The 18,734-nt window shown below is 42.4% G+C and overlaps 1 protein-coding gene across 2 annotated transcripts in view; it reads right to left on the bottom strand.

Annotated features, from left to right (window-relative positions):
• The window catches only part of RAE1 (ribonucleic acid export 1), a 27,301-nt gene extending 8,567 nt beyond the window's left edge, over positions 1-18,734 (bottom strand). Inside the window, exons 1-8 of one of the 2 annotated variants that reach the window (XM_054466939.2) lie at positions 18,511-18,734; positions 15,778-15,874; positions 15,091-15,195; positions 13,365-13,457; positions 4,508-4,594; positions 3,070-3,156; positions 2,884-2,955; positions 1,155-1,262 (exon numbers count right to left, since the gene is read on the bottom strand). In XM_054466939.2, the coding sequence (XP_054322914.1) occupies positions 1,155-1,262; positions 2,884-2,955; positions 3,070-3,156; positions 4,508-4,594; positions 13,365-13,457; positions 15,091-15,195; positions 15,778-15,867 (642 nt within the window). In that variant the 5' untranslated portion in view covers positions 15,868-15,874; positions 18,511-18,734. The remainder of the gene's footprint in view (positions 1-1,154; positions 1,263-2,883; positions 2,956-3,069; positions 3,157-4,507; positions 4,595-13,364; positions 13,458-15,090; positions 15,196-15,777; positions 15,875-18,510) is intronic. The other variant, XM_054466941.2, reaches the window with a different exon arrangement.

The following is an 18,734-nucleotide window of genomic DNA, read 5'->3' as shown; positions in this document are numbered from 1 at the left end:
GGAGGGCATGGGGTCCCACCACAAAACTGGCCTTAGCAGGATGCTTTCCACCTCATGGGGGAAAAGGCAGGGGAGGACGCAAGCACAGGCAGATTTCTAGATCCGGCAGGAGAAAGAGGAGGAAGTTCCCATTAGCTTCTTTTTTCTCTAAGCAACAGCTGATCTGACTGGCTGAGACAAAGACTAAAGGAAGGAGAAGCTGACAAGAGTGCAGGCCCAGCAGCCCTGTGGCAAGTGGATGACTGAGCTAAGGAGAAAAAGCTAGCAACCATCTACTAGGCGTGATGCAGGCAGAGTTGAAGTTGGAAGCTAGGAATTTACAATGGAACCAACCCATCCAGATGTGTAATTTTATCCTCAAGGAAACCAAAATATTTCGCCCCAAAATAGACTTCTCTGACATATTTCAAGATGGCTATTCAGAAGGGCTGGAAATAATAGCTGAAAAGTTATCTTTGGTGGGGAGATTTGCATCTGCAGAGAAAATCGGCATTGATGCAGCCAGGCTTTCTCCAAGGCCCTTCCCTTGTCCTGATTTAGGGAAGATTAACTGCAGTCTGATGCTGTTAAAGGTCTCAAGTTCTCTCCAAGGGTGCTACCTCTGGAGTTTCCTCCACATTAACAAGAGCACCTTTGCCACACAGACCTCCTCTTCTCTTCTTCCCATAACCTGTCTTGCCACAAGAACCCAATTTACCATGAAAGCCTGTTTTGGGCCATGCCCTGAGCCCCCTTCTTTCTGTGACCTCAAGATGGTATGAAAGCATCAACCATATTGCCTTTAAGATTGTTGTAAGACACTGTGCACATCAATACATTTGTAATGCCATTTCTCCTATTAATCTGTCTTTTACCAGCTGGTTTTCAGTGAACCCCTTCAGAGGGCAAAGGAGAAGTTTTCCCTTAGCCCCTACAATTCAGTAGCACTCGCCATCCAGGGGCATGTTTGGAGAAGACGTAAGTTCAGTTCATCCAGGGATACCTGAGTGTTACTTAGTATTCACTCACTAAGTATTTGTGTTTATATCCTTCAATTCACCCCTCTTTGAACATACTTATAGGTTTTTCAAAGTACAACTGTATTCCAGCTGTGAGCACAATCTTGCACGCAACAGGTGCTAAATACATACTTCTTGATTTGACTAATGACGCACCTGATGTTTCAGTGGAGATTCTATCCTCCTGAATTCAGAAGGTTGATTCTCTAGCTGATAGACAATCAGGCCCCTCTCTGCAGTTGCCACCACAGCCATGGGGTATATCTAGGGAATGGAAGAAAACAGAGACGCGCTTCAGGTGAAGGAGTGTGCCGTTTTTATACTAATGTATTTGATCAATTTTTGGTTACAAAATTAAGTCTGGATTTTAATAATCCTGGGATTATGTTTCACTAAAACCTAGAGAAATAGTATTTGAAAGTAGAACATTCATATATTTTTAAAAGTCTCGTGTTTTAAAACTAACTATAAAATATGTGGATATTTAGAAAATATACTCAGGAACTAAGAATAAATAAAAATCCCCTATACCACCCCTTCAGTTGCTGTCACTATTCCAGCCTTTGTTCTCAGCATTATACTTGGTATGTAGCACATTTCTGTACAGTTCATATCCTTTACTCAAAACATGTTTCATAAGGTCCACACCACACACTTTTTCAAGTACTAGCAGTGGCTTCTAACGTCCCCTCAAATGAACCTACCACAGGGTTTATTTATCTGTGTCTTGGTGGCCCCTTAGGCCACTTCCAGTGTTTCACTATATTACATAAAACAAAGACCAGCCAGGCATGGTGGCTCACGCCTGTAATCCCAGCACTTTGGGAGGCCGAGGCAGGTGGATCATGAGGTCAAGAGATTGAGACCATCCTGGCCAACATGTGAAACCCTGTCTCTACTAAAAGTATAAAAATTAGCTGGGCCTGGTGGCAGGCACCTGTAGTCCCAGTTACACGGGAGGCTGAAGCAGGAGAATAGCTTGAACCCAGAAGGCAGTGGTTGCAGTGAGCTGAGATTGTGCCACTGCACTCCAGCCTGGTGACAGAGCGAGACTCCGTCTCAAAAACCAAACAAACAAAAAAACAAAGACCATCTGTATCTATGATTATTTTCTTGTGATAAACTCCTAAAAGTGGAATTACGGGATTGTTGGTACAAAACTTTAAGATGTGACTAAACAAATGGAGAAAGTTCCATTTCTTTTTCTTTCCTTTTTTTTTTTTTTTTTTGAGACGGTATCTCACTCTGTCACCAAGGCTGAAGTGCAACGACGTGATCTCAGCTCACTTCAACCTCTACTTGCTGGGTTCAAGCAATTCTCATGCCTCAGCCTCCCGAATAGCTAGGATTACAGACATGCACCACCACACCTGGCTAATTTTTGTATTTTTAGAGATGGGGTTTCACCATGTTGGCTAGGGTGGTCTCGAACTCCTGACCTCAAGCAATCCGCCCACCTTGGCCTCCCAAAGTGCTGGGATTATAGGCGTGAGCTACCATGCCTGGCCGAGAAAGTTCAATTTCTATCCCACTCAAAAACAGTCCCCAAAGACCTGGTACCACCTCACAAAGTTACTGCAAGTTTTCCTACTGCCATGGAAAGGACATGATAGATGTCACACTAGAGATGGCATGTAGCTAGCTGCATATATTCAAACGAGTTGCAGGAAAACTTGACATTCAGCATTTAGTACTTCTAGAAGAAATGCAGCACAAAAATCTCCCAATTGGAGACGACTGAGGCAATCTCAACTCGATCCTTTATATCTATTACTAAAGCTAGCAGGATTTTTATATTACCCGCTAACTGCAGGACGCCACAAGGTGACAATACTTATTTTGTTTTTTTTTTAAAGTAAATACATATTAAGTTGAAATCCCTTACCACGTCAGCACAGTAACACCTTTCAGGGAGTTGCAAAACCATCATAGGATTTGACGATCGAGTATCCCAAAACTAAAAGCAAAAAAGAGAAGCCAGGATGTGACCATTCAGAGCAGAAGTTGAAATGGTGCAAGAATAAACGACAATCCTGATGGGGCCAAACAATGCCTCAATTGCACATTATACCTTTAAAGTCTTATCCCAGCTCCCAGTCATCACACAGCTGTAGTTTGGAGCTTTGATCCAATGGATGGTTTTAACAGGAGCATCATGCTTTCAACAAGACAAAAACAAAACAGGTCAAGGTAAATGTAAGAATGTGCTGAACAGCTTTAGTTGTGGCAATTCAAAGGGAAGAAACTAATTTAAATACTGAGGCCATACCAAACAAAAACCAAAAGATATTTAGCATTTTACCAATCCTTCCTCACTGACATAGCTTGCATGTCCCCACCAAATCCCATATTGAGATGTAATCCCCAGTGTTGAAGGTGGGGCCTGGTGGGAGATGTCTGGGTCATGGGGGCGGATCCCTCCTGTCTTAGCACAGTCCTCACGACACTGAGTTCTCGCTGTTGTAAAGTGTGGCACCTCCTCTCTCCCACAGCTCTCTCTCCTGCTTTTGCCATGTGATGTGCCTGCTCCTTCTCCTGCTCCCTTGGGATTCCCCAGAAGCCGAGCAGATGCCGGCACCATACACATACAACCTGCAGAACATGAGCAAACTAAATTTCTTTTCTCTATAAATTACCCAGTCTCAGGTATTTCTTTATAGCAATGCAGGAAGGGACTAATACACCCATAATCAAAACAGTCAATTTAACACAAGAACATGTATCTACCTTCCATTCTAGCAAACTTTAATTTTTTTACTCATAATTAAGACATATGTGCGAGTGAAAGTAAGCTCCTCCTTAGGGAGATACTCAGAAATAACAAGTAGGGGATTCCACCACAGTTTTACTCACTGAGGTGACGGGAATTATGATATGAATGAGATGTTTCTAGCACACAGCACTGTGACCTGAGTATGCAGCGCCTTCCTGAAAATGTTTCAGCACCGCGCTCTTCCTGAAGCCCCCTTAGCAGGCTGGACCCTCTGGTTCTAAGTTCTCTTATCTTCATTACTTCTGCCCTTGGCATTCTTCACACAGTACCTGCCAGTAGTCCCTGAGTAACGGTAAAAGTTCCACACGTGTAGGGAAATGCCCCTCTTACTCGCTGCTCTATTACTGGCCCATAGACAGAACACTTGCTGAATGAGTAAGTGACCAAATGCAGTTGATAGAAGACCAGCCATGCACGAGGTCACAACGTCCAACCTGTGAATGGCAAGGACCACCTATGACCTTTCATAGATTTTAATGTCGCTAACTCCTTATGACTCCATCCATACATATATGAAGACCCATGACAAGACAATCTGTGAACACTAGTTAAGAATGAGAATGGTTATAAAAATGTTATCTTTGTGCTAAAGAGGTTTCTGTTATATTGTCTAATTGATTTGACAGAGTCTAACTGCACATTTTCTTATTATAATTATAATAATTATTTCACTTAAAGAGCCATCACAGTCCTGGGTACCAGTTGTGCCTAGCCTTTCTGCAGAGGGTTCTGTTACCTGTGCAATCTGTATCGCTTGGTTACTGCTGAGGTCCCACATTTTGGCAGTTTTATCACACGATGCCGTAAATACTTTGCTCCCATCCTAAAATAAAATGGAGAAAATTTTGCATTTTAAGAAAAATTAAATCTCTAACTATATATACATTTAGATACTACATGGAACATATTGAGGCAAACTTTGGCAATCTTTATTTTTCCAATTGTTTGGGGACCACTGTACTGCAAACTACAGCATCATACAAAAAATTCATTTTCATCTATTTCATGATTGACTTACTTTTCTAAGCGAGAACATGTAAACAGGATTTAAAAAATCAGAAATCACAAACTAGCGAAAACAAACTCTTTCTCTTGTCCCTGATCCCAGGTCTCCTCTCAGCAGCAACCATGGGCCACTTTAAATTTTTTTTCTTATTTTGATAAACTTTAAGCCTTCAGAAAAGTTGCAAAAATACAAAAAATACCCATAAGCACTTAACATAGATTCATCAATTGTAAACATTCTGTCACATTTATCTTTCTCTCTATATACAAAACACATAACTATAATCACTATTACTTTTATTCAGTCCCTATCTAATAATATTTCCAAGTACATGCAATAAAGCTATGCCAATTTACAACAGTCATTGGTCCTATCTAACCTGTCAAATAGATTTAAAAATCACTGGTCACTGTGTGATGGTTTCACAATATTCACACAGAGAACTCAAAGTAGGTCTTCTCTGTCACTGCAGCTTGAAAGCAGCCAGACATATTATGTCAATGAGTATGGCTGCATTTCAATAAAACTTTATTTACAAAAATAGACAATGCATCAGGTTTGACTCATGGGCCATAGTTTGCTGAACCTTGGCCTAGTCTATATTTCATTTTTGGTTCCAGAGCTCAAAAACTGACCACCATTCTCCTCTAGCAAAAACTTGTTCCACTGAAGTGACTTCATTTAAAAGAAGAGATAAAACTTGCTCCTCATGCTTTTAATGAGGTTGTAATTCTACAAATCCTTGAAAACACAGCAAAGGAAAGGTATGAGTGTATGGAGAGGGCTGCCCTGAGTCCAAGTGAACACTGGCCTCTCAATCTCCTAATGCCAGCCCCACCACATGTCATCAGCATTGTGGAGCAGAGCATGCCAATCTCAGTGGACACGTGCAGACATGAGGGAGAATCCAGTAAAACACTGGGGAGAGAAAGAGTATGTGTGACTGCTCCACCAGCTGCTCTAAGTCTATCTGCTTCAGCCGCAGAGTTTGAACCATGTCCTTAAAGTACTGAAGATTCAACTTTACCAAGTTTGGCTTTGATGACTCAAAGGTAACTTTGGGTCTTCAGCGCCCCTGTGCCTTTACCTACATGTCTTCCTCTCCCGGGTAGCTCTGACTCTTCCTGTAAAGCTCCATGAGGGAGGCTGCTAAGCACATGGGCTCCATCACGAGGAAGGTCTGGGCCTAGGCTCAGCCACTCACTTTTGTTCTCACAGGCAAGCTCCTTAACCACTTTGTGACAGCACTGTGCTAATCCTTCCATGTAGATTTAATCTAGTCATCACAGTTTTCCACTATTGAGAAGTTGTATTTGTTCTTCTGTTTGTCCTAAGAGATCATGAGTTTCAGAAGTGTAGGTTTTGCCTACTTTGATTTCCACTTTATCTCCAGGATTTAGCATACAATAGGTGCCTGACAATTATTTGCTGAATTAATAATGTTATTATCTGTTATTACCTTCATTTTATTATTTACTTTATTATTGTTATTTATTATTTTTTTAGAGACACGGTCTTGCTCTATTGCTCAGCTTGGAGTGCAATGGTGCAATCATAGCTCACTGTACTCTCCAGTTCCTGGGCTCTAGGATTCTTCCCGTCTCAGTCTCCTGAGTAGCTAGGACTATAGGTATGCGCCATCACACTCAGATAATTTTTTTTATTTTTTGACACAGGGTTGTTGCCAGGCTGGAATGCAGTGGTGTCATCATGGATCACTGCAGCCTCAGTCTCCTGGGATCAAGTGATCCTCCCGCCTCAGTCTCCTAAGTAGCTGGGACTACAGGTGTGTGCCACCAAACCCGGCTAATTTTTCTATTTTTTGTAGAGACCGGGTCTCCTTACGTTGCCCAGGCTGGTCTCAAACTCCTGGCCTCAAGCTATCCTTCATCCCAAGCCTTCCGAAGTGCCACTGCACCCAGCCTACCTTCATTTTCTAAACAAGAAAACAAATTTAGAAAGATTAAACAACTTGGCAAAGTCAAAAGCTTGGAAGAGACAGAGCTGAAATTTGAACCCAGGCCTCAACTGGATGAGACAATGCTTACAAAGCTATAGGCACATGGTTTACTTTTCAAGAATCAGCTCTGCTGGCCAGGCGTGGTGGTTCATGCCTATAATCCCAGAACTTGGGGAGGTCAAGGCAGGTGGATCACTTTGAGCTCAGCAGTTCGAGATCAGTCTCGGCAACATGGCGAAACCCCATCTCTACTAAAAATACAAAAATTAGCTGGGTGTGGTGGTGGGCGCCTGTAATCCCAGCTACTTTGGAGGCTGAGGGAGGAGAATCACTTGAACCCAGGAGGTGGGGGTTGCAGCGAGCTGAGATCGCACCACTGCACTCCTGGGCTACAGAGCAACACTCAAAAACAAACAAAAAAAATTTACCTCTATTCTTGTCTTCTGTAAAGCATTCACAGAAGCCTTTCCAAACTTTACAGCTGCCTTCTGTATTCTTTTTCCCACCCAGCACCAGTTTATCCTGCCTCCCCCTCAGAACGTACAACTCTCATTCCTGTGTCTGATCCTCCCACTAGATGGTATGAAACTTAGATTCAGTTTTATAAATTCCAATAGCCATTAGATAACATTTGAGCAAAAGGATTCCTGCATTAGTTAATTCTATTTCTTGCCATACTTTATAAGAAACTTTCTAATTCTGACCCAGTGCCCAATCAGTAAAGACAGACAAAATACATTAGAAATGTTTCAAATCTACTCATGCTGCTACTTTTCCGTGTGTAAAATAAAAATAAGTTGCATATGAAATGAATGCTTCACTTTTCAAACTTTTCATGTATCTTATTAATGTAGCGTCACAATAACTTGATCAGGTATGTCAGGAAGACATTTTACAGATGATAAAAATGCCTCAGAGAAGCTGATCCTTGCTAATGAATAAAATGGGAGCAACTGTGGCCCCTAAACTATGTCAAAATGTTTATACACAGAATTATTTCTTATATATAAGCTAAATAAGATCAAATTAAAGCAGCGGTCCCCAACCTTTGTGGCACCAGGGACTGGTTTCATGGAAGACAATTTTTCCAGACTGGGGTGAAGTGAGGGTATGGTTTCAGGATAAAACTCTTTCATCTCAGATCATCAGGCATTAGATTCTCATAAGGAAGACACAACCTAGATCCCTCACATGCGCAGTTCACAAGAGGGTTCGAGCTCCTGTGACAATCTAATGCCACCGCTGATCTGACAGGAGGCAGAGCTCGGGCAGTAAGGCTCACTGGCCCACCATTCACCTCCTGCTGTGCAGCCTAGTTCCTAACAGGCCATGGACCTGTTCTGGTCCACAGCCTGGGGGCTGGGAACCCCTGCATTAACGTATGGCCATAAAATTAAGATCGCCCACAGATTCCCTTTAAATAAGACATCTTGATGGATTAATGACTACCACCCTATTAGCCAGTCACGGGAGCACTGTCATGCATTTGGTATTTTTTAACTTTGGGGCGCTGTGACTCAGCATGGCAACAGCCTGACTCCTGCCAAATCCATTGTAGCTGAACTTATACTGAATATTCCGGACTGACATAACAACCATAAGGTGTTATTTCATGGTTGAAGGACTTAACAATTAATCAATAGATGCTCATGCATGCACGTATGCTCAATTTCAAGAACTATTTCCGAATAAATCCGCAAACTCCCCCTCTCCTAATCTGACTTTACCATCAACCTAGGTAGACATACCTTTGCCAAACCCCAAACACAAGAGACTAAAATGCAACCCAGTCAGAGCCCAGACATATTTTAACCACGAACACCCCAACAGCTACCCCTCGATTGATGTAATTTTCTAAAAAATCTTAAGGCTCCTCCTACCCAATAAATCCTCCACTATGTATAATAGATTAACTAAACTTCTGCCCTAATACTGATATGATACCTTGAGCATAACCCTCTGAAAGTGCTGCCCCAGTACACCATAACCCTAAATCAACCATACTCTAATATGAATAACCCTCTCAGCCAAACCTCTGCCAATTCAACTTTAAAGACCCTGAATTCCCAGAACTGTAAACAACTATTTCTATTTCTTTCTTTCTCATACTTTAATTTTCCACTTAAGTATTCTATGCAGTTAATGTAGCTTAGCCACTCAAAGCAAGACACTGAAAATGTCTACATGGGTCCACACAACTCTATAAACAGATAGGTTTGGTCCTGACCTTTTTATTAGTTCTTTGTAAGATTACACGTGCAAGCACCCCTACCCCAGTGAAAATGTCCTCTAGATCACCCAGATCAAAAGGAGCAGGTATCAAGCATGCACAAATGCAGCTCAAAACACTTTGCTCAACCACACCCTCACAGGAAACAGCAGTGTTAAATCTAGTAATACACAGAAGTTTAACTAAACTATACTAATATTTAGGGTTGGTTAATTTCGTGCCAGCCACCATGGCCATACAGTTAACCCAAGCTAACAGAACTTGGCGTAAAGAGTGCTAAGCTCCATCTAAGTTGTAAAAAACTCCAGTTGAAATAAAACATACTACGAAAGTAGCTTTAATACCCTGAAGACACAGTAGCTAAGACAAGAACTGGGATTAGATACCCCTCTATGCTTAGCCCTAAACCCTAATAGTTACATTAACAAAACCATTCGCCAGAGTACTACAAGCAACAGTTTAAAACTCAAGGACTTGGTGGTGCTTTATATCCCTCTAGAGGAGCCTGTTCTATAATCGATAAACCCCGATACATCTCACCACCTCTTGCCCCCGGCCTATATGCCCACCTGCAGCAAACCCTAAAAAGGTTATAGAGTAAGCACAAGCACACGCATCAAAACGTTACGTCAAGGTGTAGCCCATGAGGTGGCAAGAAATGGGCAACATTTTCTATGTCCAGAAAATCTCATGACAGCCTTATGAAATCTAAGGGCTTAAGGAGGATTTAGCAGTAAACCAAGAGCAGAGTGCTTGGTTGAATAAGGCCATGAAGGACGCACACACAGCCCATCACCCTCCTCGAATACTACTCTAGAAATCACTATTACTGATAATCTTCTACACAGGTATAGAGGAGATAAGTTGTAACATGGTAAGCGTACTGGAAAGTGCGCTTGGATAAACCAAAGTGTAGCTTAATCCAAAGCATCCGGCACATCCAGAAGATTTCATCATGACCTGACCACTCAGACAATTCTAGCCCCAAACCTCGCTAAAAATATTATCAAACTATCTTAATCAAACCATTTACCTTAAACAAAAGTATAGGCGATAGAAATTTCTACCCTGGTGCTATAGACACAGTACCGTAACGGAAAGATGAAAGAACTGTATCAAGGACTAAAAAGCAAAGACAAGCCCTTATACCTTCTGCATAATGCATTAACTAGAAATAACTTTACATAGAGAACTATGGCCAAGTCCCCTGAAACCAGACGAGCTACCCAAGAATAGCTGAAAGAGCACACTCACCTAAGTGGCAAAACAGTGGGAAGATTCATGAGAAGCAGTGACGAGCCTACCGAGCCTGGTGATAGCTGGCTGGCTTAGTTCAACTTTCAACTTGCCCACGGAATTACTTAATCTCCCTGTAAGTTTAACTGTTAGTCTAGAGAGACAGACAGCTCTTTAGACCCTTCCTACAGAGAGTAAAAAACATTACCACCACAGCTGGCCCAAAAGCAGCCACTAATTAAGAAAGCATTTAAGCTCAATATCTAACTATCTTAAATTCTAACCAGTCTACTGAACTCCTAACATCACATTGGACTAATCTATTACTTAATAGAAGCAGTAATATTAGTATAAGTAACATGAAGACATTCTCCATTGCATAAGCTTACATCAGACGGGAGTAACCCACTGAGAGTTAACATCCCAGTATTAATAAATGATATAATAAATACCATATTATTTGCACTGTTAACCCAACACAGGCATCCTCTAAGGAAACATTACAAAAAAGAAAAGGAACTCAGCAAATCTTACCCCGCCTGTTTACCAAAAACATCACCTCTAGCATTACCAGTATTAGAGGCACTATCTGCCCAGTGACATATATTCAACGGCTGTGGTATCCTGACCGTGCGAAGGTAGCATAATCACGTGTTCTCTAAATAGGGACTTGTATGAATGGCCACACGAGGGTTCAGCTGTCTCTTACTTTCAACCAGTGAAACTGACCTATCCGTGAAGAGGCAGATATAAACAAGTAAGACGAGAAGACCTTATGGAGCTTTAATTCATCAATGCAAATAAAAACTCCAACAAGCCTACAGGCACTAGCCTCCTATCCCTGCATTAAAAATTTTGGTTGGGGTGACCTCGGAGCATAATTCAACCTCCTAACAACCTAAACTAAGCCCACACTAGTCTAAGTGAGTTATTACACACCGACCCAATAATTTGATCAAGGAGTAAGTGACCCTAGGGATAACAGTGCAATCCTATACTAAAGTCCATATCGACAATAGGGTTTACTACCTCGATGCTGGATCAGGACATCCTAATGGTGTAGCCGCTATTAAGGGTTCGTTTGTTCAATGATTAAAGTCCTATGTGATCTGAGTTCAGACCAGAGTAATCCAGGTCGGTTTCTGCCTATTTAACATTCCTCCTAGTACGAAAGGACAAGAGAAATAGGGCCCACTTCATAAAGTGCCCTCACTCCATAGATGATGCCACCCCAGTCTCTTAAATCATCACACATCCTACCCAAGACCAGGGTTTGTTAAGATGGCAGAACTCAGCGATTGCATAAAACTTAACACTTTATAATCAGAGGTTCAACTCCACTTCTTAACCACATGCCTGTAATTAACCTCCTCCTGCTCATTATCCCCACTCTTATCGCGACAGCGTTCCTTACACTCATCAAATGAAAAATCTTAGGCTATATACGACTATGCAAAGGACTCAACATTGTAGGTCCCTACAGACCGCTTCAACCATTTGTTGATGCAATAAAACTTTCACCAAAGAACCCTTGCGTCCCTTAACATCTACTATCACCCTTTATATTATTGCTCCAACCCTAGCCCTCCCTATCGCTCTCCTCTTATGAACCCCCCTCCCTATACCAGATCCTCTGATTTTAATGTAGGCCTCCTATTTATACTAGCCACATCAAGCCTAGCCGTCTATCTATTCTATGATCAGGATGAGCATCTAATTCAAAATATGCACTCATCAGTGCGCTATGAGCTGTGGCCCAGACGATTTCATATGAAGTCACCCTAGCTATTATCCTGCTATCAGTTCTACTGATAAGCAGCTCATTTAACTTACACACACTCATCACAAGAATTCCCATCACGGCCCCTAGCCATAATATGACTTATCTCCACACTAGCAGAAACTAACTGAGCCTCTTTTCATCTAACAAAAGGAGAGTCAGAGTTAGTCTCAGGCTTCAACATCGAATATGCCACAGGCTCATTTGCCCTCTTCTTTATAGCAGAATACATGAATATTATCATAATAAATGCCCTAACTACTACTATTTTCCTAGGAGCACTACACACTGTATATTTACCAGAACTCTATACCACAAATTTCATTACCAAGACCCTTCTAACCACTCTCTTCTTACAAATTCGAATGGCATACCAATACCGCTACGACCAACTCGTACATCTTTTATGAGAAAACTCCTACCACTTACATTAGCATTTTGCAGATGCTATATCTCAATGCCTGTCCTAATTTCCAGCATCCCACCCCAAACATAGGAAATATATCTGACAAAACAATCACCATACGTTAATAAAACATGCTGAGCGCAAAGGTTGCACCCTATAGGATTTCATTTAGATGATACTCTTGTAAAGGCAAAACTATAGGGACAAAAAAACAGATGAGTGGTTTCCAGGGGCTGCGAGTTGGGAAGGATTTGACAACAAAAAGAAGGAAGAGAATTTGGAGGCGGATGGATCTGTTCTATATCTTGAACACAACTCTATGCATTTCTTAACACTCACAGAGCTGTATACCAAAAAGGTTCAGTTTTACAGCAGGCAAATCAGACTCAATAAACCTGACTAAAGGTACAGGTACAAGGCCTTGGAAGGGGCCTCAAGGCTTAGCTTCTTCAGCACTGCAGTGTGTCTGCCTGTCACCAGGCCCCTTAACATTCTCACTACTGTTGGGTTCAGCCACCAGCAGCAATGGCAGGAGAAGGGAGGAGAGAGGCTGGGGTGTTCAACCCCTGGCTCCCCTCGCCAGGCCGAGGCCCGTCTACAGCTGTTCATCCCCTGGCTCCCCTGCGCCAGGCAGAAGCCCCTCTACAGCTGCAGCTCATGCTGTGCTCCAGGAGGCCCGCCCACTGCAGCTTGGCACAGGTGTTTCACCTTCCCTGCTGGCCTCTTCATAAAATGTCCCTTAATCATTAAACTCTCCCTAATCACACACACAAAATTTAATACAAGAAAAGCTTTCAAAGAAAGTGGCTAACTAAAGCCAACATTAAGAACATCAATAAATGACTATTTATGTTCAGAAACTTAGAATTCCTACAATATGAACACATATATGCTATTTGTGTTTGGATTATTAAATATTCTAAATCATTTTGTACTTTAAGTAAAATGGAACATGAGAAATGGAAGGGAACGTACGTCACTCCAGCAGACATCGAGCACAGGCCCAGTGTGCATCTGCTGGGCTTTTGGAATGGTCTGTCCACTGTCTTGAACTTCCCAGCAGCGAACCTGTAGTAACAAAAAAATTCAATGCAAACAAAGCAATTTACGATGTATTGCTTGCATTTAACACCTAAAAACTAATGGGGTAACCTTAACCATACACAGACTTCTCATAGCAACCTAATTATCTAACTTCAAGAACAAAGAAATTAAAATATCTATGAAAGCAACTGTTTTCTTATGCCTAAGCTATTAAAATAAACAAATTCTACTGCTTACACATAAAATTGCAGATAATTTTCTCACGGCATCTACGAGATATGCCTTCCAAAGTAGAATATCACTTACCCATTACCATTCAGAGAATCAAGACCAAAGTAGAAACTTACCTCTTTTCTGAATATTTTATATAATCTCCCCTCCGTTAAAAAAGTAATACATTTTAGAGATTTTGTAAATATGGCAAAAAAATAAAAATCACCCTAATCACACCACAGACAACCACAGCTAATGGTTCTGTGTGCTCTTAGTCTTCTCTCCATGTACACATATCTTCTGGAAGACACTAGATTATACAGTATCTTCACTTTTGCAGCTACAGCTTTCCTCAGCTGCATCACCAGCCTGTTCAACTTTAAACATCCTTTTTTTAAGCAGCAAATCATCTGAAATCTTTCTAGAAATTACATGTAGAAAGCAAGCTTGCTCAACCTTGACTACCATCCTCCCTCCTGTTCTCCTAACCCCTGCTGTCCCTGTGCTGTAGGCTACAGTTCGAAAGCTTTTCCAAAAACTTACAACGGTATTCCATCATACAAACATACTATACATTGCCATTACTACTGGATATTAAAATTTTCAAAATTTTCACAAGTTCACAGTGCTTTGGCTGTTATAAAGGTTAATTTAGATAATGCAGATGAAGTACATTATCAGATTTCCTACTCAAGTCCCAGAAGGGTATCAATGAGATAAAGGGTATAAGCTGAAGGATTTTTGATAACTATTGCCAATTATCCTGTGGAAAAGCCAACTTACATACTTACCAGCCATACATGTAGGGTTTCAGCTTATCCTTGCTGGCACTATTATTCTTTTAAACTTTTAATTTTGTTAATTTAATTAAAAAAAAGAGTCTTAAAATTGCATTTATCTGATTACAAGCATGGATGAATGGTTCAGGTTTATTCTTTCTTTTGTGAAGTCCCTCTTTACACTCTTTGTTTATTTTTCTACCACAGTTTTCTTTCTTTTAGTAAACTGTAATTTTTTTGTCTTTCTTTTTGTACATGATGAGTAAGTATCTAGGCAGATCTGTGCTATTATTTAATGTGGAAAAAGTTTCACACACGCCTGAGGAACACCGTCAGGATGCCAAGAAGGGGAATTTGTTGGTGTGTGCCACTGGGTATAATGTTCACTCTGGATGAATATGACATTTGATTTGGGAATAAACTTCAAGAGACTGAACTAAAGTAGAAAATTTCGAGCAACACATATGATTGTGCTTTCCTAACAAAAACGGGTGTAAGAATAATGTCTGCCATTCAGAAGGGTTCACACCCTCTAAATTGATTTCTTAAAAAAGGCCATAAGTAAGTCTAACTGATTCATTTACTTGGGAAACAATGGAGCTAAAGCTAACCTTGGCCATACAAAGAGAGATGATTTATAGAACACATATTTAAGGAGCACTTACATCATTAGCCCATGATCCTGCAATAAGAAAGTTCCCCGGCAAGGTTGGTGGGCTAAAAGATAGACAACCAATGCTATCATCAGGAGATGATGTTACTTCAATATCCTGCGGGAAAAAAGTCAATGTGAAAATGTATGCATGCTCACAACTTCATTCCAAATTGTTTTCTTTCTCACTAATTACCTCACGGTGGCCTTTCCTTGTGTTCAAGAACTAACTGAATTAGACCTTTCCTTACTTTGATCAAAGAGAGGAGTAAAAAATAAGCTGAAGAAAGTACCAGCACCACCAGGACTAGCAGCAGCAGCTGCTAATGAAATGCCCATGGTCTTGTTTTCTATATGACCAGTTCACTCTGGCCCCACAGTGCTAGATCAGTTTTCACCTGCCATCCCCTCTCGCCAACCATGGGAATTCTGAGTCAACAGTCCTGGCTGGGCCAGGCCCTGGGAATCTGCACCGGAATCTGCACCTTGGGTGATTCTGGAGACCTGGCAGGCCAGGAAGAACAGGACACAAGTACAGGGGACACATTTTCTGTGCTCCAGTGTTTGAGAAACATGAGTTAGACAAAATTTCAAAGCTTTCAGCCCAAAGGAGGCTCCCAAGTCATCTCGGGTTCTGTCCTTGATGGGAGAAACTCTGCCCAAACTCTTCCTACAAGCCCCAGGAAGCTCTTCATGGTACCTTCATAGGATTGTGATTGTCTGTGGTTGCGCTGCCAAACATGCTGGTCCCACTGGTTCCAAAACCTGAGGTTGTTCCAAACAGGCTCATTTTGACCCTAAAAAGTAATGAAAAATGTTAAGGATGGGTTTTCTCGCAAGTAATATCACTAAGAGGCAATGGTAAGATAATTAACGGGCAGAAGAGAAATACTCAAAGTGGTTTGAGGCCAGGCTTCACTTTTCAGACAAGAGTGCAATGAGCAGAGTGCTTTCAAAAAATAAACCTATTTTAGAGTAGTTTTAGGTTTCCAGAAATAGTAAAGATAGAATTCTCATACACTCCATATCCAGTTTCTCCTATTATCTCATATTAGTACAGTTCATTTGTTACCATTAATAAACCAGTATGGATACATTGCAGATTATTTTGTAGTCACCAGCTAGAAAATAAATTCACTCATTTTTTACATAGAGACACTGAGCTGCGCTCCAGGAATATAACAGTAAACAAGATCGCAGGTCCCCGTGCTTTCAGGTTTCCACCTAGTGGGCATTCACTTTCTTACTAATTTCTGCATTCTAGTTTAGGCCAGTATCTGCGTGAAACTACCTAGAACAACCAGTCTGGGCAGCCAATCAGCAATTTCTTCGTAAGTTTTAAGAAGGTTGGGCATCGTGTTTTGGACATTTACCCAGCAAGAACCTCTCCCACCCTGGGCTTTTTCCTGGATATCATAATCTAACAGGCCCACCAGGGTTTGGTCAGGGCCTCTTGCCACTCAGGAGTTGGGACTCTAATCTCACCAGGCTTCATTTTCCCGCTCTGCAAACATAGAGAACATTAACACATTCTCCAGGGCTACTCTGGGGATCAAATCAGATTATGTAGAAAATGCAGTGTCTAGTTCATAGTGGGTACAATAAACGACTTTCCCTTCTTTCTTCCTTCCAACTCCCCGAAGAGTTACATACACTGAAACCACATTTCAATCCTACTACCCCATTACACTGAGAAGTCCTCCATACCAGTCACCTCTCCAAAGGGAGCCAAATGGCTGAGTGACATCCTTGCTAACAAGACAACACAGAACGGAGAAACTGCAAAGAATTTGGGGAAGGCATTTGAGTTTCCTCAGCTTCATGAAAAATAAGTGTAGAACAAAAGGTCAGAGCAACAGCTACAAGCACATGTATATTTTAGTGAACGTGAGGGGATGTGGTGCTTGCCGGCCACATTTCTGCCCTCAAATGCAGAGGTACTTGGAACACCAGTTAACTGTATGAACGAACAAAGGCATGACAAGGCTTCTGCAATCAGTCCAGGTGCTGGCTACCTGGCTTTGGACAGGTCACTTAACCTTGATTTTCTCATCTGTAAAACAGAGACACTAATACCTACTTCACAGAGTTACGAGAACTAAACGAAGCCACACACACACTGCCTAAAGCACTACAGGTTCTTAATAAATATTACTTTCACTCTATTCCTCTACCTCAACCCTCAAGCTGGGAGAGAACATTTCTGCCGTTAGGGATGAACTTAGGGAAAAGAACATGGTAGGTGAGAGTCGTTCGTGTTAGTCAGTGTGGACCACACCTTATGCTGAGCACTGGGAAGCTTCCAAAGTTCAGAAGGCACGGGCATCTGTGGGACCCACTTAATCTCTTCCCGCTCTCTCCTGCCTTGCTGCACCCCAGCCCTCCTAGCTCTGCTGGCTTCCTCTCTCTCCTGAACACAACAAGCTCATCCCTGCCTTGGAGCAAACCTAGTGCTGTTCCTTCAGCCTGGGATGATTTGCTTCTCCCTCCCCACAGATACCTCCGTTTGAATCTTCATATCCCAGTTCAAAAGTTGCCTCCTCCGAACTTCTTGGGGTGATGAAACTGTCCCAAATTTGAACTTGTCATGTTTACGCAACTGCGTAAAATTTCCAAACTCACAATGTACACTTTCAATGGTTGAAATTTATGTTATGTAAGTTATACTTCAATAAAGCTGTCACACGTATTCTTTTTTTAAAGTTACCTCCTCAGAGGCTTCTCTGCCAACTTTAACATATCTAACCTTCCAACAACCCCTTGCCTTCTTCACAGCACCAGTCATGACCTGGAATTTCTTGTTTACACTCAATCTCTTCCCCACTAGAATGCTGGCTCCAAGAGGGCAGCCACTTGCCTGGATTCTTCCCTTAATGCATACTCAGTCCCACAGTACAATGCCTGGCCCAGGGCGGCTGGTGTTGAATAATACTTGCCTGGAGAAGTACTGCCTGTACAGTTGCACCTATATACGTATACAATAAATACTTGGCGGGCTAAGACAGAAACAGACTTAGTTTCAGAGAGTAGTAACTGCTACGAAAGAAATGGAGCAGGTTGACGTGGAAGAGGCTAAAAGGGGATGCCCTTCTGCAAAGCGGCCAGGGAAAGCTTCTCCCAGGAGCTGACATGTATCTGACGAGACGCCAGACGTGTAAGGGGGAGGGACAGAGGCGACAGACACTGCATTAACGCAATGTGACCCTTCCCAGGGGCTCAGTTCCCCCACAAGAAAAACGATGGATTAGACCCTAGGTGACCCCTAAGGCCATTTCCAGCTCTGACCTCGCTTCCAGGGCCCAATAACGAAGCTTAGTCAACAGTCCCGCTCGCGCCCCAGCATCCCGCAGAAGCGCGCTCCCCGGAGGCAACTCGGCCTCTGCGGACGCCATGGCGGCGGGTAACGACGGGACGCGCGCGGCACGGGGCCTACCTGGGGGGTCTCGCCCCGGCGGAAAGCGGCGGCCGGGAGCAGGAGGGTCTAAGGAGTTTGCGAACCTGCTCTGGCGCGGAGGACGAAGGCGAGGAGCGCCGACAGAAATTCCAGGAGCCCAAAGCCTCCTTAAGCCTGCGGTAGAAACTGCCCCTGACTACCGCGGAAACAACGCGCGTGCGCTCTGGAGCCACTTCCTGCGTCGCCCGGAAATCGTCGAAGAA

The sequence above is a fragment of the Pongo pygmaeus genome, chromosome 21 (genome assembly GCF_028885625.2).
Source record: "Pongo pygmaeus isolate AG05252 chromosome 21, NHGRI_mPonPyg2-v2.0_pri, whole genome shotgun sequence".
NCBI lineage: Eukaryota > Metazoa > Chordata > Mammalia > Primates > Hominidae > Pongo > Pongo pygmaeus.
Note: the sequence above shows the minus strand (reverse complement) of the source record. Positions and strands in the feature narration are given on the sequence as shown.